Source organism: Mirounga angustirostris, unplaced genomic scaffold (assembly GCF_029215605.1).
Source record: "Mirounga angustirostris isolate CCGP_5_RB_7025 unplaced genomic scaffold, mMirAng1.0.hap1 SCAF_2, whole genome shotgun sequence".
NCBI lineage: Eukaryota > Metazoa > Chordata > Mammalia > Carnivora > Phocidae > Mirounga > Mirounga angustirostris.
In genome coordinates, this window is record NW_026991710.1 from 38,919,941 (window position 1) to 38,937,942 (window position 18,002).

The 18,002-nt window shown below is 35.5% G+C and overlaps 1 protein-coding gene across 3 annotated transcripts in view; it reads right to left on the reverse strand.

Annotated features, from left to right (window-relative positions):
• Nucleotides 1-7,843: 7,843 nt before the first annotated feature.
• The window catches only part of GABRA4 (gamma-aminobutyric acid type A receptor subunit alpha4), a 61,615-nt gene continuing 51,456 nt past the window's right edge, over nt 7,844-18,002 (reverse strand). For all 3 annotated transcript variants that reach the window (XM_045879461.1, XM_045879460.1, XM_045879459.1), the window contains one exon: nt 7,844-8,417. In XM_045879461.1, coding sequence (XP_045735417.1) covers nt 7,884-8,417 — 534 coding nt within the window. In that variant the 3' untranslated portion in view covers nt 7,844-7,883. The remainder of the gene's footprint in view (nt 8,418-18,002) is intronic.

The window sequence follows — 18,002 nt, forward strand, 5'->3', positions numbered from 1 at the left end:
TGTGACCAATTTAAAGGAAGTATATTTATAAACAGAAAAAAAGTTCTTAAACCAAAAAATTCCAGATATTTAAGTTTACTGTTTTAAATTTAAATAGAAAAAAATGCATTAGATATAATGTTTGTATTTTAGTGATCCCAGAGTTTAGCTCCAACACATTTATCTTAAAATATAAGTATCTGTGATAAAATTTTGTAGAAATTTAAATCCTTTTTATTTTAAATACTCATCCATTAGTGAAGAACTGAAACCTGAATTCCTCCGGATGTTATGCTCAGATATAAATTTTTTTTAAGAAGCAAAGGAAGTTTATTACCACGAATAATAAGTTTAGCTTTGAAAAGCAAGAGAAGTTTGCTTAAAGGGCATTAGAAAATCATTTTCTGATGAATTATTTTAAAATACTAAACCAATGTTTCCACCTTTTAAAAACAAATTGCAAAAATGTGGGGATTAAAGAGTGTACTTATCATGATGGAAAAATAAAATGAAAAAACAAATTTGCAAAAATAAAATCATAATGACTATGTGTTCTTTACTGTAACATATTGTGGCAATAATCTTAAATAAAATAAAATCATCAGTTTCAGGGGGTCAAATGTGATTTCTATAAGCTCAGGAAGTATGTACTTTGTAAGAAAACTGTCTTCCCATGAACTGAAAACATTTGTATCTCATCCAAATTTTAAACGGTTTAAAATAACTTGCTTTATTATTTGCTATTCTGATTGAGCAAGAATAATAAAGCTCAAGGCATAACAAATTTAGTTTTCATGATATGATGAAATATGCATTAATATTTTTCTTTACTCCCATAATGAGGAATATTTTTAATTGTGTAATTAAACAATTTAAAATTATTCAAAGAGCAGGCAGATAAGTTTTTATTCCTCAGTTTGTGCAACACTACAATTGAAAAACCAAACAGAATACTTTATTCCTTCTTTAATTCTCAACATTTCTAGCATAAAATTGTTAAGGAGTTTTCATCATTAAAGGATAAACCAGTGGAAAATTTAACCTCCTATTTACTACGGCCATTCAATGTCTTATAGCATAAAGTATGGCTTCAGCTGAAAACTGGATTTTGATTCATTTTCTGATAAAATTCCCTTAAAATTATAAAACCCTATTTCATCAACCAACAATAATTTTACATATCTAGAAAAATGAAAGTTCTGACTTATTGTATATTTGAAGTAGGAAATGGTATACATAATCAGTAAAATGACAACAAACATGCTCCACCATATCAGCAAACATCTGCAAGGACGGAATACAGCATACCGTTCACAAATACCGGAGTGAAAAAAGAATATGTCAGTCAAAGGTTAATTGCAATAATATTTATTTCCTACTATTATAATTTCTTTTTCTCCCCTTAAAGGGAAATGTATTCTATCAACTGTGTTATCACAGATTTAATCCAGGTTTCTTACCTGATTCCAGTAACACCTGATATACAAAGGGAAAAACCACAGAGCTTTGGCTGTCAGCAAAAGATACTCTGGGCAACCCCCGGCGTAACAGAAATACAAATGATAGATGGTGATTCAGTTGAAGATGGTGAAATAAAAGCATTTACAATTCACCGTTCTCCTATGAAATCCTTCCAAAAATAACATAAATAATGAAAGATTGAAAAAAAATACAAAATGAAACCACATCTGTAATTATAAGTAATCGACAACAAACGGTGATAAATAGCTTTCGAACAGGGACACATTTTTGCACTAATGGAAGAAATGACATGCACTGGCACATATCTTGGAGAGGATCTAGATTTCACTCCCTCCCGAGACATTCTTCAAAGACTGTTCGAAGCCACCATGAGATGGAAAGAGGACAGGCAAGAGATAAACAAAGTCTGTCTTTATAGAATTCCAGGTACATATCCCCAAATGGTGGAATATGGAGATAAGGAAAAAGTTGCTGATAGACTGTATTTGATAGTTGTGAAACCGCGTGCTGGGTAAAACAGATGACTAGTGTGAACGCGGGAGACAGGAGGAAGGGGAGAAAATCACTAGAGTGCTAACAACACCGAGAAAGGAAAAGTAGGAGGTTTTTACACCGTGAGCCACGTGGAACACCAAATGTCAAAAACAGAGAAAAGTATGGTCCCTGGGCAGAAGTTAAAACAGATTTGGGGAGGTGGGCTTGAAATCTGAAATTTAAATAGCTGCTGTGGGCTGCTCTGATTCATTCCCTGCCACTTCCCACATAGAGTTCAGTAAATAGCTGGCTTCATTCAGTGATTAATAGAAAGAAATCAACCTGAAACACAGGCAGAGGAAGCAGAACACAATGAAAACGCAGGGGGAGTTCATACCAGAGAAAAAAATTTTTTTCAGGAAACAGACGAAAAGTTTATATAAAGAGTTATTTGTAGTCTCAAATTACAGATATGATCTCATTAATAGGAGAGTGAGAGGCTCAAAGAAAAGATAATGTTTTAATAGATTCTAAAAATAGTAGAAAGAAATGAAACAAATGACATGGCACAGAAAGCAAGAAGAAAGCAATGGAAAAGAGTAAAACCATTATGAAATCAAAAATTACATTAGAGGTTACAAACTAGAATAAACACAACTGAAAACTCACTTGGGTTATGGTTAACAAGAGTTGACGACAAATTTATAAATACAAAAGTGATTATAAGAAATATTATATATAGTACAGAGGCAAAAGAGATTGAACATAATTAGCACTTAGAAAAATTATTTAGACAAACTATAGGGAAAAAGCTTTCCTGCAATAAAGACTGAAATGTGGAACAAAAACACACAGAGTCCCCAGAATCTCTTGCTTTATTCAACACTATCTAAATTGCAACAATCTCTCCAGTTTTACCCTAGTATTTTTAATCTTAAATTTAGACAAAGGTAGAGTCAATGTTTTTTTTTATTATTTAACAATATTCATTTATGAAATATTTGGCTCCTAAATTTATAAAACTGCCTTTTAAACAATCACTCACTCTACTCTTCTATACAACCATATCTATACAGAAGTATCTGGCCTGATATTCATGACATATTAACATTTTCTTGGGGGTGGGATTTTGAGATTGTTTTTAAATTTCTGCAATGCCTATCTTCATTTTTAACAATTATGTATCATTGTAACAAATGACAATGAAGTCATTGGGATTTAAAAGAAGAAATGAAATGCCAAGATTAACTGAGAGAGAAAAGAAAAATGAGACATCTTGATTCTTGTATGATCTCCAGATTTGTGGCCCTCTGTTCCATAACTCATACAGCAATCAAGTGAGTTCTCTAAAACAGAAGCATAGCATATTCATTTTCATCTTACTATCTTGCAAGATCTTCAATAAATTGCCACTAGTCCAGGATCAAGTCCAATTTCTTTAGTAATTTACACAAAACTCTCTAATCCAGCTCCAGTAGGTCTTTCCAACATCACCATCTTTCACTTCCCTGAATTCACCTTCCCTCCTACTGCTTGGAATAATTTGTAGTAAGAGTTCTTCATGCTTCAGGAGGTGGTAAAAATGGGCTCTTGTTTGTTTGTTTGTTTGTGGAAGTCAGCAGAGGGGCTGAAACTCCAAATTATTCCATACAATTCAGTTCAAAATCATCTCTGTGAAGCCTTCCCTGCCATCACTCTTTTTCCTCCTCATAAACAAAGTTATAAAATTACGTGCATCATTTTCCACCCTCTGTATCAGTGCCAAGCTGAACAATATTAAAGCCTGATGCAAAAGAAAAAAATATATGAATACTAATCTTATATTTATTTAAAATTTAGGTACTTTGTTAATCATAAATTTTTGTGTGAATTTTGATTTTTAAAAATATTCCTTCATAATATTATTTATCTTGATTACTAAGGTTTTTGATGCCCCTCTATATTGTTTGTGTTTTAGGTGAGGGTTCACTCGTATCACCCTAGTTTTAGTCTACTCTGTAGTGCTGGAGCACTTATTACACTCTATAGTTACCTTGTCTACACATCTATTATCACTACCAGACTGGGACCACATAAAAGGAAAGGAACCAGTTCCATTTCTCTGTGTATATCTAAAAATGAGCATAGTACCTAATATGGAGCAGGAACCCAGTTAGTAAGGATGAATAAATACCCAGAAAAGAGAAATAACCAAATTCTTCAAAGAATAAAATCTTCCACAAGGAAAAAAAATATCTAATCTAAATGGAGATGGGTGTTTTTTTGTTTGTTTGTTTTAGCTTTGTTTTCTTAAGGTTAGGGAACCTTAGCTTGAGTCAAGTCATGAGCTTAAAGTAATTAAGCAGTGAAAATAAAATCAGGTTTTTTTCCCCATGAACATCTATTTGTGGCACAAAGTTTTGCGTGTATCTATTCTAAAAAATGCCTGTATTTAGTCTACTATGAGAATCAGAAAATATTAAAATTAAAAGAAAGCTTAGGTAATATTTAATCCTCCCATCCTCTTAAAAATAAGGAATCAAGCCTAGCAAGGTTAAGTGACTTCTTTAAAATCACAATAGAGTCAGAACTTGAAATGAGGTCATTCATTTCTCCACCTGGTGTTTTTCACTGGAGGTTACTGACCATTCTAGAAGAGGGGACCATTGGAAAACAGAGAGTGAGGAGTGGGGATTTTTTCTAGGTCAGGCAGAATTGACCAGCTCACGGGTAAAATAAACCACAAATTTTTTACTTATTGCTTGAAACATGGTCACTGTTAAGGTGAAGTGATTGAAAAATGACCTTTCAAAGTTAATTCTGGCCCCTTGCTTTTGTCTTTGTCACCCGCCTCTCTGTGATTCATTTTCATCGGTAAGAGAGTGGCTCTACTTTACACCGACTCTAATTCAAGATTTGTGGGGTGCGATATAAAAGATACACTATTCGAATACTCTGTATATGAGCAAATGCAAGTCATTTTTATCTGCAGATTCATCATATAAATACACTATTATACTCGGTCATGCCTGGAGTAAATTGGAAGTAATTACGTATAAGGTCCAGCTTGGAGTTGAAAGCTAGGATATAGATACTGGTACTGAAAAAGACAGTTCTGAATTTCATCTTTAAAAGATAAGACATACATAGTTACCATTCTCAGCCAGAATTATTCTTCACAAATTGTCAAGCCTTTGAGCTCTCCTAACGACTCTTGTAAGATTTGCTAATAGTAAAAAGTGACTGGTTCTTCACAAAAGTGTTTTATTTAACATAGCTCTAAGTTATTGGGAAGACAGCAATGATGACCAAAATAAAAAATAAAAAATGTAGCCATGACTTGATTTGATGAAACTCAGTTAGGGAAAATAAACTGTGCGCGATTATTATTATTATCACTTTGTGCAAATGAAATAATCCTTTTTTTACTAATGATTAGACTTTCTGGTCAATTTATTCTTCACATTAACAATTAAGAATTCCTTAGTTTGCCCTTTCTCTTTATTTGGCCACCGGATTTATTTTAAAATCTTCCTCATATGCAAAGAAGAAAACTATAGGTTCACCTGGATCCCTAGGCTGCAAATCTAATATCATTAATTTTTACCCCTTTAAAATCTGTAAAATTTATAGGAGAAGAATTTCTTTTTTAAAAAGTAAAGAGGGCGCCTGGGTGGCTCAATTGGTTAAGCGACTGCCTTCAGCTCGGGTCATGATCCCAGGGTCCTGGGATCGAGTCCCGCATCGGGCTCCCTGCTCTGCGGGGAGCCTGCTTCTCCCTCTCCCACTCCCCCTGCTTGTGTTCCCTCTCTCGCTGTGTCTCTCTCTGTCAAATAAATAAATAAAATCTTTAAAAAAAAAAAAAAAGGAAAGAAGCCAATAAGATATTTCTTAAGAATAGGCCAATGGATAAGCAAGGAGTATATTCCTCAGGAAAGAAATAAGGTCATTTCATTGGAATAATAAGCAATCATAGCTTCCAACAATAATTTCAAGCATTGTCCTCAAGGCTAGAAATCTACTCACATTCATAAAACAACTTATGATAAGCTTTTTTGTACAAGTACTCTTTATTAAACATATACATATATACAAATTTTATTTGGCCTCATTTTACTAGCATCAATTTATAAGTGAGGACTTGGATTGGATGATTTTAAGAGCATCTTTCAGCCTTAAAATTGTTAGTGATTCTAGGACATACCTAGAGTGATAGCCAAAAAGGAATTCTCAGATATGACTCATAATTAATATTTGGCATTTGCACATTTTATAGTTCTCATATACAACCATTCCAAGGCAATGCAATAACTGAAAAACTAAAGGCAATGATTTAATGTCATTTCTTTTCTAAAAAATAAGAGATTCTGCTTAGAAGGTGGTCATTTTTATCAAAACGTTCCCCCAAACATCCAGAACACATTCATTCACACAACCCAGATCAGGAAGAAAGAAATATAGAAGAAAAATCTGGAAGCAACACAACAAAAAACTAGACCTAGATTTAATGTCATAAGACAGCTGCAAGAAATTCAATTAAGTTGTTAAGCCTACGTAATGAAAAAGAAAAGTTAGTACATGAAATCCCTGATAAATTCTTTACCAGAGTCAGCAGAATCTTACCCCTTGGCTATGATCTTCCTTCTTTCCTCCATTCCTTTGCTGCTCTTTTAATTTTAAAATACTCACCTTTGTATGAAACCGTACAAAAATTGCCCTCCCCCAAAACATTTAACTTCCCAGAAATACAAAACTACCGACACAAAAACTTTCCAGAAGATTAGCATTTCACCAGCCATATAGATCTATGTTGGGAAAAACATCTAAAAGGCCTTGTATTGAGTTCCTAATTCTGATGGTTTAACGGTTCTGATCAAATTCTATCCTACTATTCTGATCAAATTTGAGACAGATAATTTATATGATCTTATAATGCCCAGATTTCTTCTCTTAGGTACACAGTGCTTCTTATTTAGAGAACAATCTGTACACATTTTCATTATATTTTGAAGTCAATTGCTGAAGCTGTGCTAATGTGTTACCCTCTATAATATAGGAGAAACAAATATTTTCAATATGCTCTCAGACTCTAATTTCTTCCATTAAAGAATGCAACGTCCTCTGCTAGTTTATGGTTCGTTAGCATGCACTGATTGTTCTACTATTCAAGTAATAGCGTAGGTAAAGGTGAAAGAGCTTTCCTAGAGAGACAGTGTCTAGCTTAATGCCTGGAACACAGTAGGCTCTGAATAACTATGTGTTAAAGAATACATAACTGAATGAACTACTGTCGAAAAGAATTCATACGATGAGTTAAACTTTGGCTCAAAGCACAGATTTTCAAGTCAAGTGTTAAGTCCTGTTTGGCCAACATAAGACAGGGTTCACATCTTCCCTGGTCTCTGTTTTTGTTTTTGATGCAGCAGAGGTTTCACTCATTGGTCAGTATTTGTTCTGTTCCATTTCCTTTTAAAAATGTTTCATTTAACAAGAAAAGTCCTTTCCTTGCAGATACTAGAAGGATCTCCAAAGGTCACCTCATATGATATCCGATAAACAATTCTGATTAAGGACAATGCCACTGGGAAATTTAGGGTGATTGGTTGATATTCATAGTGTATATGAAAAAATGTCGTAGTCTGTTTTCAAATTTCAATGTATAAGTATGTACCACGTCCCTCTAGTAGCCCTATTTCTCTCGTCCCAACTTTCCAGGATGGTCTGCAATTCATCTAATTTGAATGCTGAACTGACTCTATTCAAATCATTTTTCTGCAATGAAAGATGGCTCACTCTCTCTTCACTGAGGAATGAATTAACTCTCCCAATAACTGGCTTGAATTTTTTAAATGTAAAAATTACGTAGACTTTTTATTTTAATAAAGAACAATGATTTATCTTTAAAAACATTTAAAAAGGCATTCTGCATTAAGTTCATCATCTTTTAGGAAACTACTCTAGCAACACAATTACATTAGACTTTCTGATTTCTCCATAGTGTCCTTAGATAAATAAACAACCCAATAGACCATGTTAAATGCCCCGAATGTTACTGGAAAGAGAATGCGGGCATATTTGTCTATTTTGCTTGTGCCGGATCCAGGCGGTGGTGGAGCAGAGGGAGGAGTGGTGGCTGACAACTTCCCGGGAGCCCCTATGGTATTAACGGTGGTCTTAATTCGCTCCAGTCTCGATCCGAACACACGGTGGGTAGAAGCAGATCCAACGGAAGCCTGTTGGGCCACAGACCCAGTTCTACGAGGAGTAGAAGGAGGAGCAGATAGAGGTGCTCTTGCAGCAGATATCGTTTCCGCTGCATTTGCATGGCTGAATGGGTTTGGACTGGAAGCTAAGTAAGACTTCGATGTGGCTTCGGAAGATCCTTGAAGAACTGTGGAAGATTTGCTCGAATGGTTTCCCACCTCAGTTCTGTTGCCAACATCAGGTTCAGAGTGAACTGAGGCATTTGATCTTTTCCTCATGTTCAGACTGGCATTTGTGTTCTGAAAGGGTATATTAAAAATTACATTGATTATGTCATTTTATGTGGAAAATTTAAAAATTTAAAGGGATCAAATAATTAAAATTCATTGCTTCTATAAAATAAGCTGTTATTAATATGCTCTAGCTACTCAGCTTGATGTAAAAGCTTAAAAATACCTAACTAAAAAAGAACATGAATGTATTTGGAACACTGAATCAAAAATCTTCTACTTCAAAATATTGTCCACTTTTATAAGTAATCAGAATTTTAATCTATAGAAAGATTTGGCTTTTAGAACTATAAACTAGACTTATGCTTGATTTAATTTTAGGAGTCCATGATGATAGCAGTACAACTTCTTTGTTCAGTTTTATTGTAAATCATATTCTGTGACAGGTTGTATACCCTTCAGTGAGTTTTACATATGTTTTTTTTATAAACAGGAGGAACCTTACTTAGTCTTGTGCACAGAATAACAATAATAACCATGCATATGTGCACGACATTCCTTAAAAAAAGGAAACTCCAAAACCTTAAATTTCCAAATCCCTGAAATTTATTTTCATAATCTTACATAGGCAATAACACACATTATTATAAAATCTGGAAATCCTAATGCATTTTATCTTTTCACCACAATAACAAAAATGCAAAGGAGCATTAATTTTAAATAAATGTTATATTAGACATATAAACAGCATCACCATACCATTGAATAAATATCTGAATTCAAACCATTTACCAAGAAAGGGTGTTTAAATCAAAATGGAACTATTTTCCATCAAATAACTTTATGTGTAGAACAAGACTATACTTGAATACAGATGCATGATAAAGATTAAAATTAATTCTCCTTATATTCTGGCAGGCATGATAAATAACTGGATAGCTAACTATAGATTGTCCATGCTAATGAAGGAAAACAATGCTCAAATGATTCCCCAAATAGTCATGTCTGTCTTTAGAATATACCATGATTTTTTTATAAAAACATTTCTTCCTTAATTATGTTTATCCTAAACTACTTTAGGATAGTTGCCTTCTATGCCCTCTCCCCTTACCATTTTATGAAATAGATGGTAAGTGAGGAGATGAAGAAGGAGAGGAAGAAGACCAGCGCACAAGTGGCTGATTAGAAGGAGCCAGCCTACAGGAATATCACAGATAAAATCATATACAATTGACTGACAGCTCATTTTACAGAGACATGTTTATTCTACAAATATAATCCTTTTTCAAAACCACACCCATCAAGTAGGCTGAAAGTGTTTAATCCGTATCTAATGTATTTGTGGATTATGACTTCAAATTTGCTAAGTAGAGAAAGAATAAAAGCCTCACAAAATATAGAGCCAAAGTAAGATCTGAGAGGTTTAGGAAGTATTCTTTATGTCAGTCTGGAGTATTCTTCCAGGCAGGTTCAGTTGAACTCATGAGAAATTGTAGTCTAACATATGGCACCTAATATTGGTGGAGACAATTGAAACCAAAATTGACATCAACATAAAAGCTGAAGATACCATTATTTACCCTGAAATTTTCCTCTACTAAGCACATTGTAAATGTCAATTAATCCTCAGATTTTGAGTCCTTTTTTACAGAATGGAATAATAGTTAATCGATTAACATTAATTTTGAAATGTCATACACACAGTGAAGAATATAGACAATAAGGTATATCCACATTTAAAGAGTTTACACTATCATTGACAAGATTCATACCCACACACATGATTCAATCAAAAATACAACAAAAGTAAAATATAGTGAATGTCAAACTAGTAAAATGCTCAATATACTAAGAAGAGAAGGGAAGAGAGGAATAGCAGACCAATTAAACAAGCAGGAAAGAAACATATGTCTTCAAATATAATCTTATATTGCATACTGCTTTCTTCCACAAAAAGTCAGGCTGCCCGTAATCTTTAGAAACTCATATTTTTCCCAAAACTAAATTCTAAGAATCAGAGGCTTCCACTTCTGGCCAAAATGGAGTAAAAGGGACTAAATTTACTCTCCTGTATGAAATGACAGGGAAAAAAAAAAACTGGACAAAACATGTGAAGCAATTGTTTTGTTTTTTTTTTTTTCAAAGATTTTATTTATTTGAGAGAGAGAGCACACAAGCAGGGGGAGGGGCAGAGGGAGAAAGAAGCAGACTCCCCGCTGAGCAGGGAGCTCAATGCGGGGGTTGATCCCAGGACCCTGTGATCATGACCCGAGCTGAAGGCAGACACTTAACCAACTGAGCCACCCAGGCACCCAAAGAAATTGTCTTTTGAAGACACTGAGCATTAGACAACATAGAACCATAATCCTTGAGAGAAAAGAATCAAACTTGAAAGCATTTCCATGCTGTAGAACAGGAAAGGAGAATCCAGGAGAAATATGACAGATTCCCTGAATTGAGGACATGAGCTGAGAATCTGGGGAAGTCAAGGTGGCTAGCATTTATAGGAAAAAGTAACAGGCAAGTGTATGCTAAAAAAAGTGAGAGAGAGAGAGAGAGAGAGCACTCCAAAAATCTGAAAGAGTCTCCATTGACTATTTTGCTAAGCCCAGATCAGTTTATGAGTATGAAGCACTACCCAAGGCTGCAAAAAGAACCCCCTAAAAGAATTGGAAGAAACAGTACCTGGAACACACAAAACTAGGGATAATGCATTTTCCCACCAGCCAGACTGTAAAATCTCACCATTCGTGTAGCGTTTGGTAGAGTACAAAGAAGGACCTTGCTTCAGTAATATGGAATAATTAGCCCTAACACAGCTCTAGAGTCCTGCTGAATGAATTTTAAAAGTAAGAACTGAAAGGATGAAATTAACTCTAAGTGACTTAGGTAGGCCCCAGAAAAAAGCACAAAAACATTTACAGGATTCTGTCTTCTTTCCCTCTAGGTCTGCAACTTTCTGCAACTTCCTGAAATCCCAACTGTGAATCATGTTCTATATCGTTGATTAAATACAGAAATTGCAACAAATTTTCCTCCTCCTCCATATTCATATTCATGCCCCCTTGTGATATGAATGTCCCACTCCTGTCCCATCAAGAGATGGAGTTTATTTCCCTACAGGCTTCCTTATAACTTTCTCTGGCCAACAGTATGTGGTGCAAGTGATGGGTGTGTCATTTTGTCTTAGCCTTAAGAGTTCTTGCTTGCTTCCACTCTCTCTCAAAACACTGCCATCAACACCACTAGAACAAGCTAGGACTAAACTGCTAAAAAGATCCTTTGGAGCAGAGCCAGTCATCCCAGTGAGGCTATCCTAGGTCACCCAACAGTTAGCTGATCACTAGACACATGAATCTGTCCCAGCTAAGAGAGGATGAACTGCCCAGCCAAGCCTAATCAAGATCAACAGAACTTCCCAGTTAACCCATAGACTTGAAAGCAAAATTAAATGTTTATTGTATGCCACTGAAATTTTGTACTTGTTTGTTATGTAGTATTATTGTGGCTCCAGATAACATATATAGTCCAATTAAATCAAGGGTCCTAACAGAAGATACTGCCAAACTTACTGTGAGGGGGCTAGTTCTCAAACATTCTGGGGTAAGTAGAAGGCTGACCTGCCCAGAATTCATCGAAGACCATTAGGAGGCCCTGTTGCCTAACTCCACATACTAGTTAAGGACCAAGATATTTTGCCCTTTATAATCCATTCTTAAAGAGTAACAGTATTTTAAAACCAGGAGAAATTCTAAAATTCCAGCTCCTCATTTTAGGTGTAGAGAAAAGTAAGAACATAGAGGTTGTGACTGGCTTGAAGTCATACAGCGAGTTACTTACAGAGGGTTTTGCCATGTTACATAGCCTCTTGATAAACAAATGCGGAGGAGCCATTAAAGAACTTAATGAACAACACCTATCTATTTGAGGCAGCTAAGCACTCGTAATAGTTACGTACATTGTTAGAAACTGATTAAAGACTTGGAAATCAGAAAAGAGTACAGCATGTCCTTTCAATGTCACAGTGGGGCACTGTTTAACAAGTCCACCCAAGGATTATTAAGCTTGTAGGGAAACTTACTTGAGTGTGATTTTGCTATTTAATATTGGGTTTGAGGGCAAACACCATGAAGTTACGTGTTAACTCATAGCTTCCTGTCCAGTAGGACAGACCACCAAAGGTTATGTTATGGTTTGGTTGCCCTGTAGGATATTAATCACTTCTATATCATACCTAGTATTTATTGTAGTACTCCATTTTTTTAAATGGCTATTTGTAATCATTAAGAAGATTTTGAACCTGTTTTACCATTTATGTGGTTCCCTCGTTAATTAATGAGCTGGATAAAACTTTGGCAGATGTCCATTTCATATTTGTATGACTTCTCTTTTTGATGGTTTGAAAATTATGTTCTGACTGGATATACTATACATTCTCACAACATCTACTATTAGACAAGTTATAAATATCAAAGAAATTAAGCATAGACTTGAATATACCTGGAGAAAGAAAGCGATCCCAAGCCAAAGAGATAGGATCCATCTAAAGTGATTGGAAGAAAAGAATCAAAGAAGCAGGAGACTTCATGAAAATGGAGGGAGTGGTATGAAGTGTGCCACTAGGATTACCATTCCAAAAAAGATCAAATCTTTTTATTCTTGGTTTAAAACTATTAGTAAGCTTCTAGAGTACAAATACGATCTTATTAATCACTGTAGGAGAATGCACACACCAGGCACCTACTTCATTTTTTAATATATTTCATTGAAACAGATATATTATGGAATCAAGATTCTTTTTCAAATTAAAAAAATTGAAGAGAAAATGTCAAAAATCTGGCATCCAGATAACCATTCCTTTGTTGATGGGGCAGATTTTTAGAATATTGCAGGCAGTGCCTAAGTGCATGTTACCCTGATGCAATCCTAAGTCTGACTAAAAATGCCTAACGAGTCTCAATACTCTATATATCAGAACCCACTTAAAGGAAAGCAGAATTAGACTGATTTGGGGCTTAAATCTTTGCTTTCTGTCAAGCAGCCAAATGATAAGATATTTTGTACTGATGTCCCAAAGACTACTATGTAAAAAGTAGTTGTCATTTTCCATGGTGACAAACCACAAGAGAATTGAAAAACCTGCTGGCCCACGTGGCACAGGATTCACTAGGAATACTATTCACACAGACCTCGAATTTTGGAAATTTGGAATTTTGTGTCAGAGTGATGCAATGTTGAGACTTGAGTGGCATCATCAGTATTCAGCAGACACGCGGTGGTTACAAACAAGAAAAGCACCTAAGCTTCATTTGAATTATAAAAAATGACTGAGTTTGAAATCATTTTGTCATTAGTCACAATAGCCCAAAGCAAGGAAACTGGTGGGATAGAGACACGAGGTGGCAGACTCAAACATTGCCAACAAATGAAAGCAGCAATGGGCAAACAGGAGCACATCCAAGCAATTCGTCAATCATGACTGTGATCTGACACAATTTCCAAAGAAGTATTATCAACTGCAAAAAGAAAATTCATCTCCACTTATTACTCCAGCAGCAGTGAGATAAAGTGACTAAGATGAGCTTTGCAGAATACACGTTACATTCACATTGCTTGCTTGAGAAGCTAATGAAGTTTAATAAAATGTAATTTAACCCTTCCAAATTAAAAACAAACAAGGCTAATAATGAACAGGTTTTTCCTCTAGAATATCAATGAGTCAAATATTTAAAAAAAAAACCCAATAACGTAAAAACATTTATTCCAGGCCATTCTGACAGGACTTCAGCCACACATCTTATTTAATAAGGAAACAAACAAGTACGGTAGAGCAGCTGAAACTGATCTCCAAGGTAATGATTTACTGAGGACTATCAGTAGTGTTTTTAGAAAATGCTACCACATAGAAATGAAAAACATCCCCTCCAAATAAATATGCTAAGTATTTCATAAATAGTTACCAGAGGACTCAATCATACATTGAACAACAAAATGTATAAATGAAAATGCTGAGTTCTCTGTTTATTGTATTTCATTTTCTCCCAATGTTAGCATTTAATTCAATGTTTGTATTTCTATAAGCTATGAAAATACTACTTTCAATAACAGGCACTGGGATAAAAAAATTTATGTCTTCAATTTGAAATTACCAGAGAACAAACCCCTACAGAATTTATTCATTTTGTCTTTACAGGTTTAGAAGCCGAAAGTTTAAAATATCAGGATTTCGTGAAGACATGCAATGTGGTGGTTAATTTTGTTTCATAGCGATTGCTAGTGCTTCTTTTTATTTGCCAGTTAAATATATGGCTCTAGCAGAGGAAATCTCTTTGTCCCAGCTTTCACTAGTCAGAGCAGAAGCTCTCAATTTGATCAAGTGAACTTGACTGAATGCTACTGCAATTGCTCTGAGAACCGCATTCACCAGTGCTCCCAACATAACCCTGGAGACGGTAGAGGGCAAAGGGCCCTCTACTCATTTTATCCAAATGCAAACACAAACCTGGATGAATCTTTTCTTGCTTATTAATGAAAAGCAGCATTATAGTCATTCTAGGTGTTTATAAGAATAATCTGGGGGGCCACTGGGGGAATCAGCTGGTTAAGCATTCGACTCTTGGTTTCGGCTCAGGACATGATCTCAGGGTCGTGAGGTTGAGCCCCATGATGGGCTCCATGCTCAGCAGGGAGTCTGCTTGAGATTCTCTTCCTCTCCCTCTTTCTCTGCCCCTACCCTGCTCGTAGGTGCACGTGCGCTCTTTCTCTCTCTTCCTCTCTCTGAAATAAATCAATAAATCTAAAAAAAAAAAGAGAAAAAGAATAACCTGGGAGCTAGTTAAAAATTCAGTCTCTGGCCTATTTGCAGGAAGCCTTATTTATCAGTTATGTTATTGCTAATCATCAGAAATCAGAAATTGGGAAACACTGGCTAAATAATTAGGATTATGTACCCCCAAATCAGACAGACCTGGATACAAGTATTGAATTTGCCTTTTACTAGCTGTGAGATATCAGGCAAGTTATTTGACCTCTTGAAACTTCAAAAATCCTTGCCAAAACAGGAGTAACAATGGTACCTTCCTCATAATGAATAAATAAAATAATGCATGTAAGGTACTTATAATGTCCAGCACATAGTAGACATCAAACAAACATTATATAGACATAATCCAGCAGAAGGCAGATAATGAGATTCTGTCCCCAAAAGAAAAAGGTATATCACTCTTTATAAATCCCACTATGGTAAATAAACTTTTAGAAGATATTTTCTGGGTTTCTATAAAAATATGGCCACCATTTCTAATAATCAGAAAGGTGAAGGAACACCGAAGCAAGGGACAGTCTGTGGTATAAGAGGAAGTCGTCCAGGAAAAGGATGTTGCTGGCTGAAATGAGAAATAAATATGAGGAAATATAAAATGCAATACAAAATTAAAATGTGTATTTGACACAGTAAATGGGAGAATTAACACTATAGTAAATCCTGTAACTTGTGATGTAAGACAAATATAAAAAGCTCTTCTAGGAAGAAAACAACAACAGCAGCAGCAATGGTTAACTTTTGCTCAGTGGTTCTTCTACAATTGGCACTCAGCTAACATGCTTTTAACTAATTAGCTGCCCAACCATATGTCATACTCCATAGAGGAAAAACTATAGCCACGGGTATTTCAATGTGCAAAAATGTTGTGGGTTATATAACAAAGGAATCTCATGTATTAGATCACTGGTCTCTTTCTGGAACCTTCCAACTGTTAGTAAAGTCCAAAAACTAGTCATCGGGGAAACAGCAAAGACTGGAGGAATTGATGTAATCCAACCTCGAGGAAGATATTCACACCACGCTATGCCATGAAAAGATACACAGAACATTGGCTTAAAATGAGAACTTTGGCAACCTAGTTTGGCTGGCCCACTTTCTAAATGTAATGGAATATTAAAAAGAATTGTATCTGTGGATATATTGGTTCGGCACTATAATATCACTCTCTTTTCTCTCTTATTTCAATTACAGAAGTCAAAAGGACTTTCTTCCACATTTAAGTTGGATGCAGGAAATGGGGCAGTGAAAGCACTAGACTTGGGATAGTAGAAGGCAACAAATGTCAAAGAAGGTAAAATAATCAAAACATTAAGAGGTTTGAATCATTACTATAGACTGAACTGTGTCCCACTCTAAATTCATATGTTGAAGTCCTAACCACCCACCCTGGGACTGTATTGGAGATAGGATCTTTAAGGAAGTGATTAAGGCTAAATTAGGTCATAATGATGGAGCCCTGACCAGATAAAACTGGTATCCTTATAAAAGAAGAGACACCACGGAGCTCTTTCTCTGTGTCAAAAGAGGATACAACAAGAAGGCAGCCATCTGCAAACCAGAAAGAGAGCTCTCACCAGAAACCAAACCTGCTGGAATCTTGATCTTGGATTTTCTAGCCTTTAGAACCACGAGAAAACACATTTCAGTTGTTTAAGCCGTCCAATCCATGTTATTTTTGTTACGGCAGCCTGAGCCGACTAAAGCAATTCTCTAACTTCCATAAAATTAAATTGAAGGCACATATATTTTATGATTTTTAAAATAATGAATATTAACTAACCTCATAAGAAAAAAATAAAACCTAAACAAACTTGCAGCTGTCCTTTTCAGATTTTTTCTTTGTTTCTAGTCTGTTCTCTTCTCTCTTCTCCACTGAGTATACCTTTCTTTTTTTTTTTTTTAATTTTATTATGTTACGTTAATCACCATACATTACAAAGGGTATTATGCTGAGCGAAATAAGTCAATCAGGGAAAGACATGTATCATATGAGCTCACTGATATGAGGAATTCTTAATCTCAGGAAACAAACTGAGGGTTGCTGGAGTGGTGGGGGTGGGAGGGATGGGGTGGCTGGGTGATAGACATTGGGGAGGGTATGTGCTATGGTGAGCGCTGTGAATTGTGCAAGACTGCTGAATCACAGACCTATACCTCTGAAACAAATAATACATTATATACTAAAAAAAAGAAGAAGATAGTAGGAAGGGAAAAATGAAGAGGAGGAAATCAGAGGGGGAGACGAATCATGAGAGACGATGGACTCTGAGAAACAAACTGAGGGTTCTAGCGGGGCGGGGCTTGGGGGGATGGGTTAGCCTGGTGATGGGTATTAAGGAGGGCACGTACTGCATGGAGCCCTGGGTATTATACGCAAACAATGAATCATGGAACACTACATCAAAAACTAATGATGTGAGTATACTTTTCTGATAACCCCAAGTCCTGGATAGAGTTAAGATACAAGACATACAGAGAAATAGAGATGCCTTTGACAGGAATTAAGCATTGGTCTCTTTGTAATATTCTTAGTTGTTCTTGATGAATACAAATACTTTCATATATACCAGGGAACATCTACATTCTCTTCCTAAACTGTCCCAATTGCCTAGATATAAGATTCCTCCAGGATACCTTTTGAGCTCCTTTCATCTTCTCTTCACTCAAATCAGAGGAATTTGGTTAACTGAGGCTTTTATTTATCCTTCTAGTTTGGACTTAGCTCCAGATCCTTCTTAACAACCCCATACTTTTCCCTAAATATTTTTTCCTCTCTTCCTATTATGACTCTAATGTCTGACTCTCTCTCTTTCTCTCTCTTTCTGTGTGTG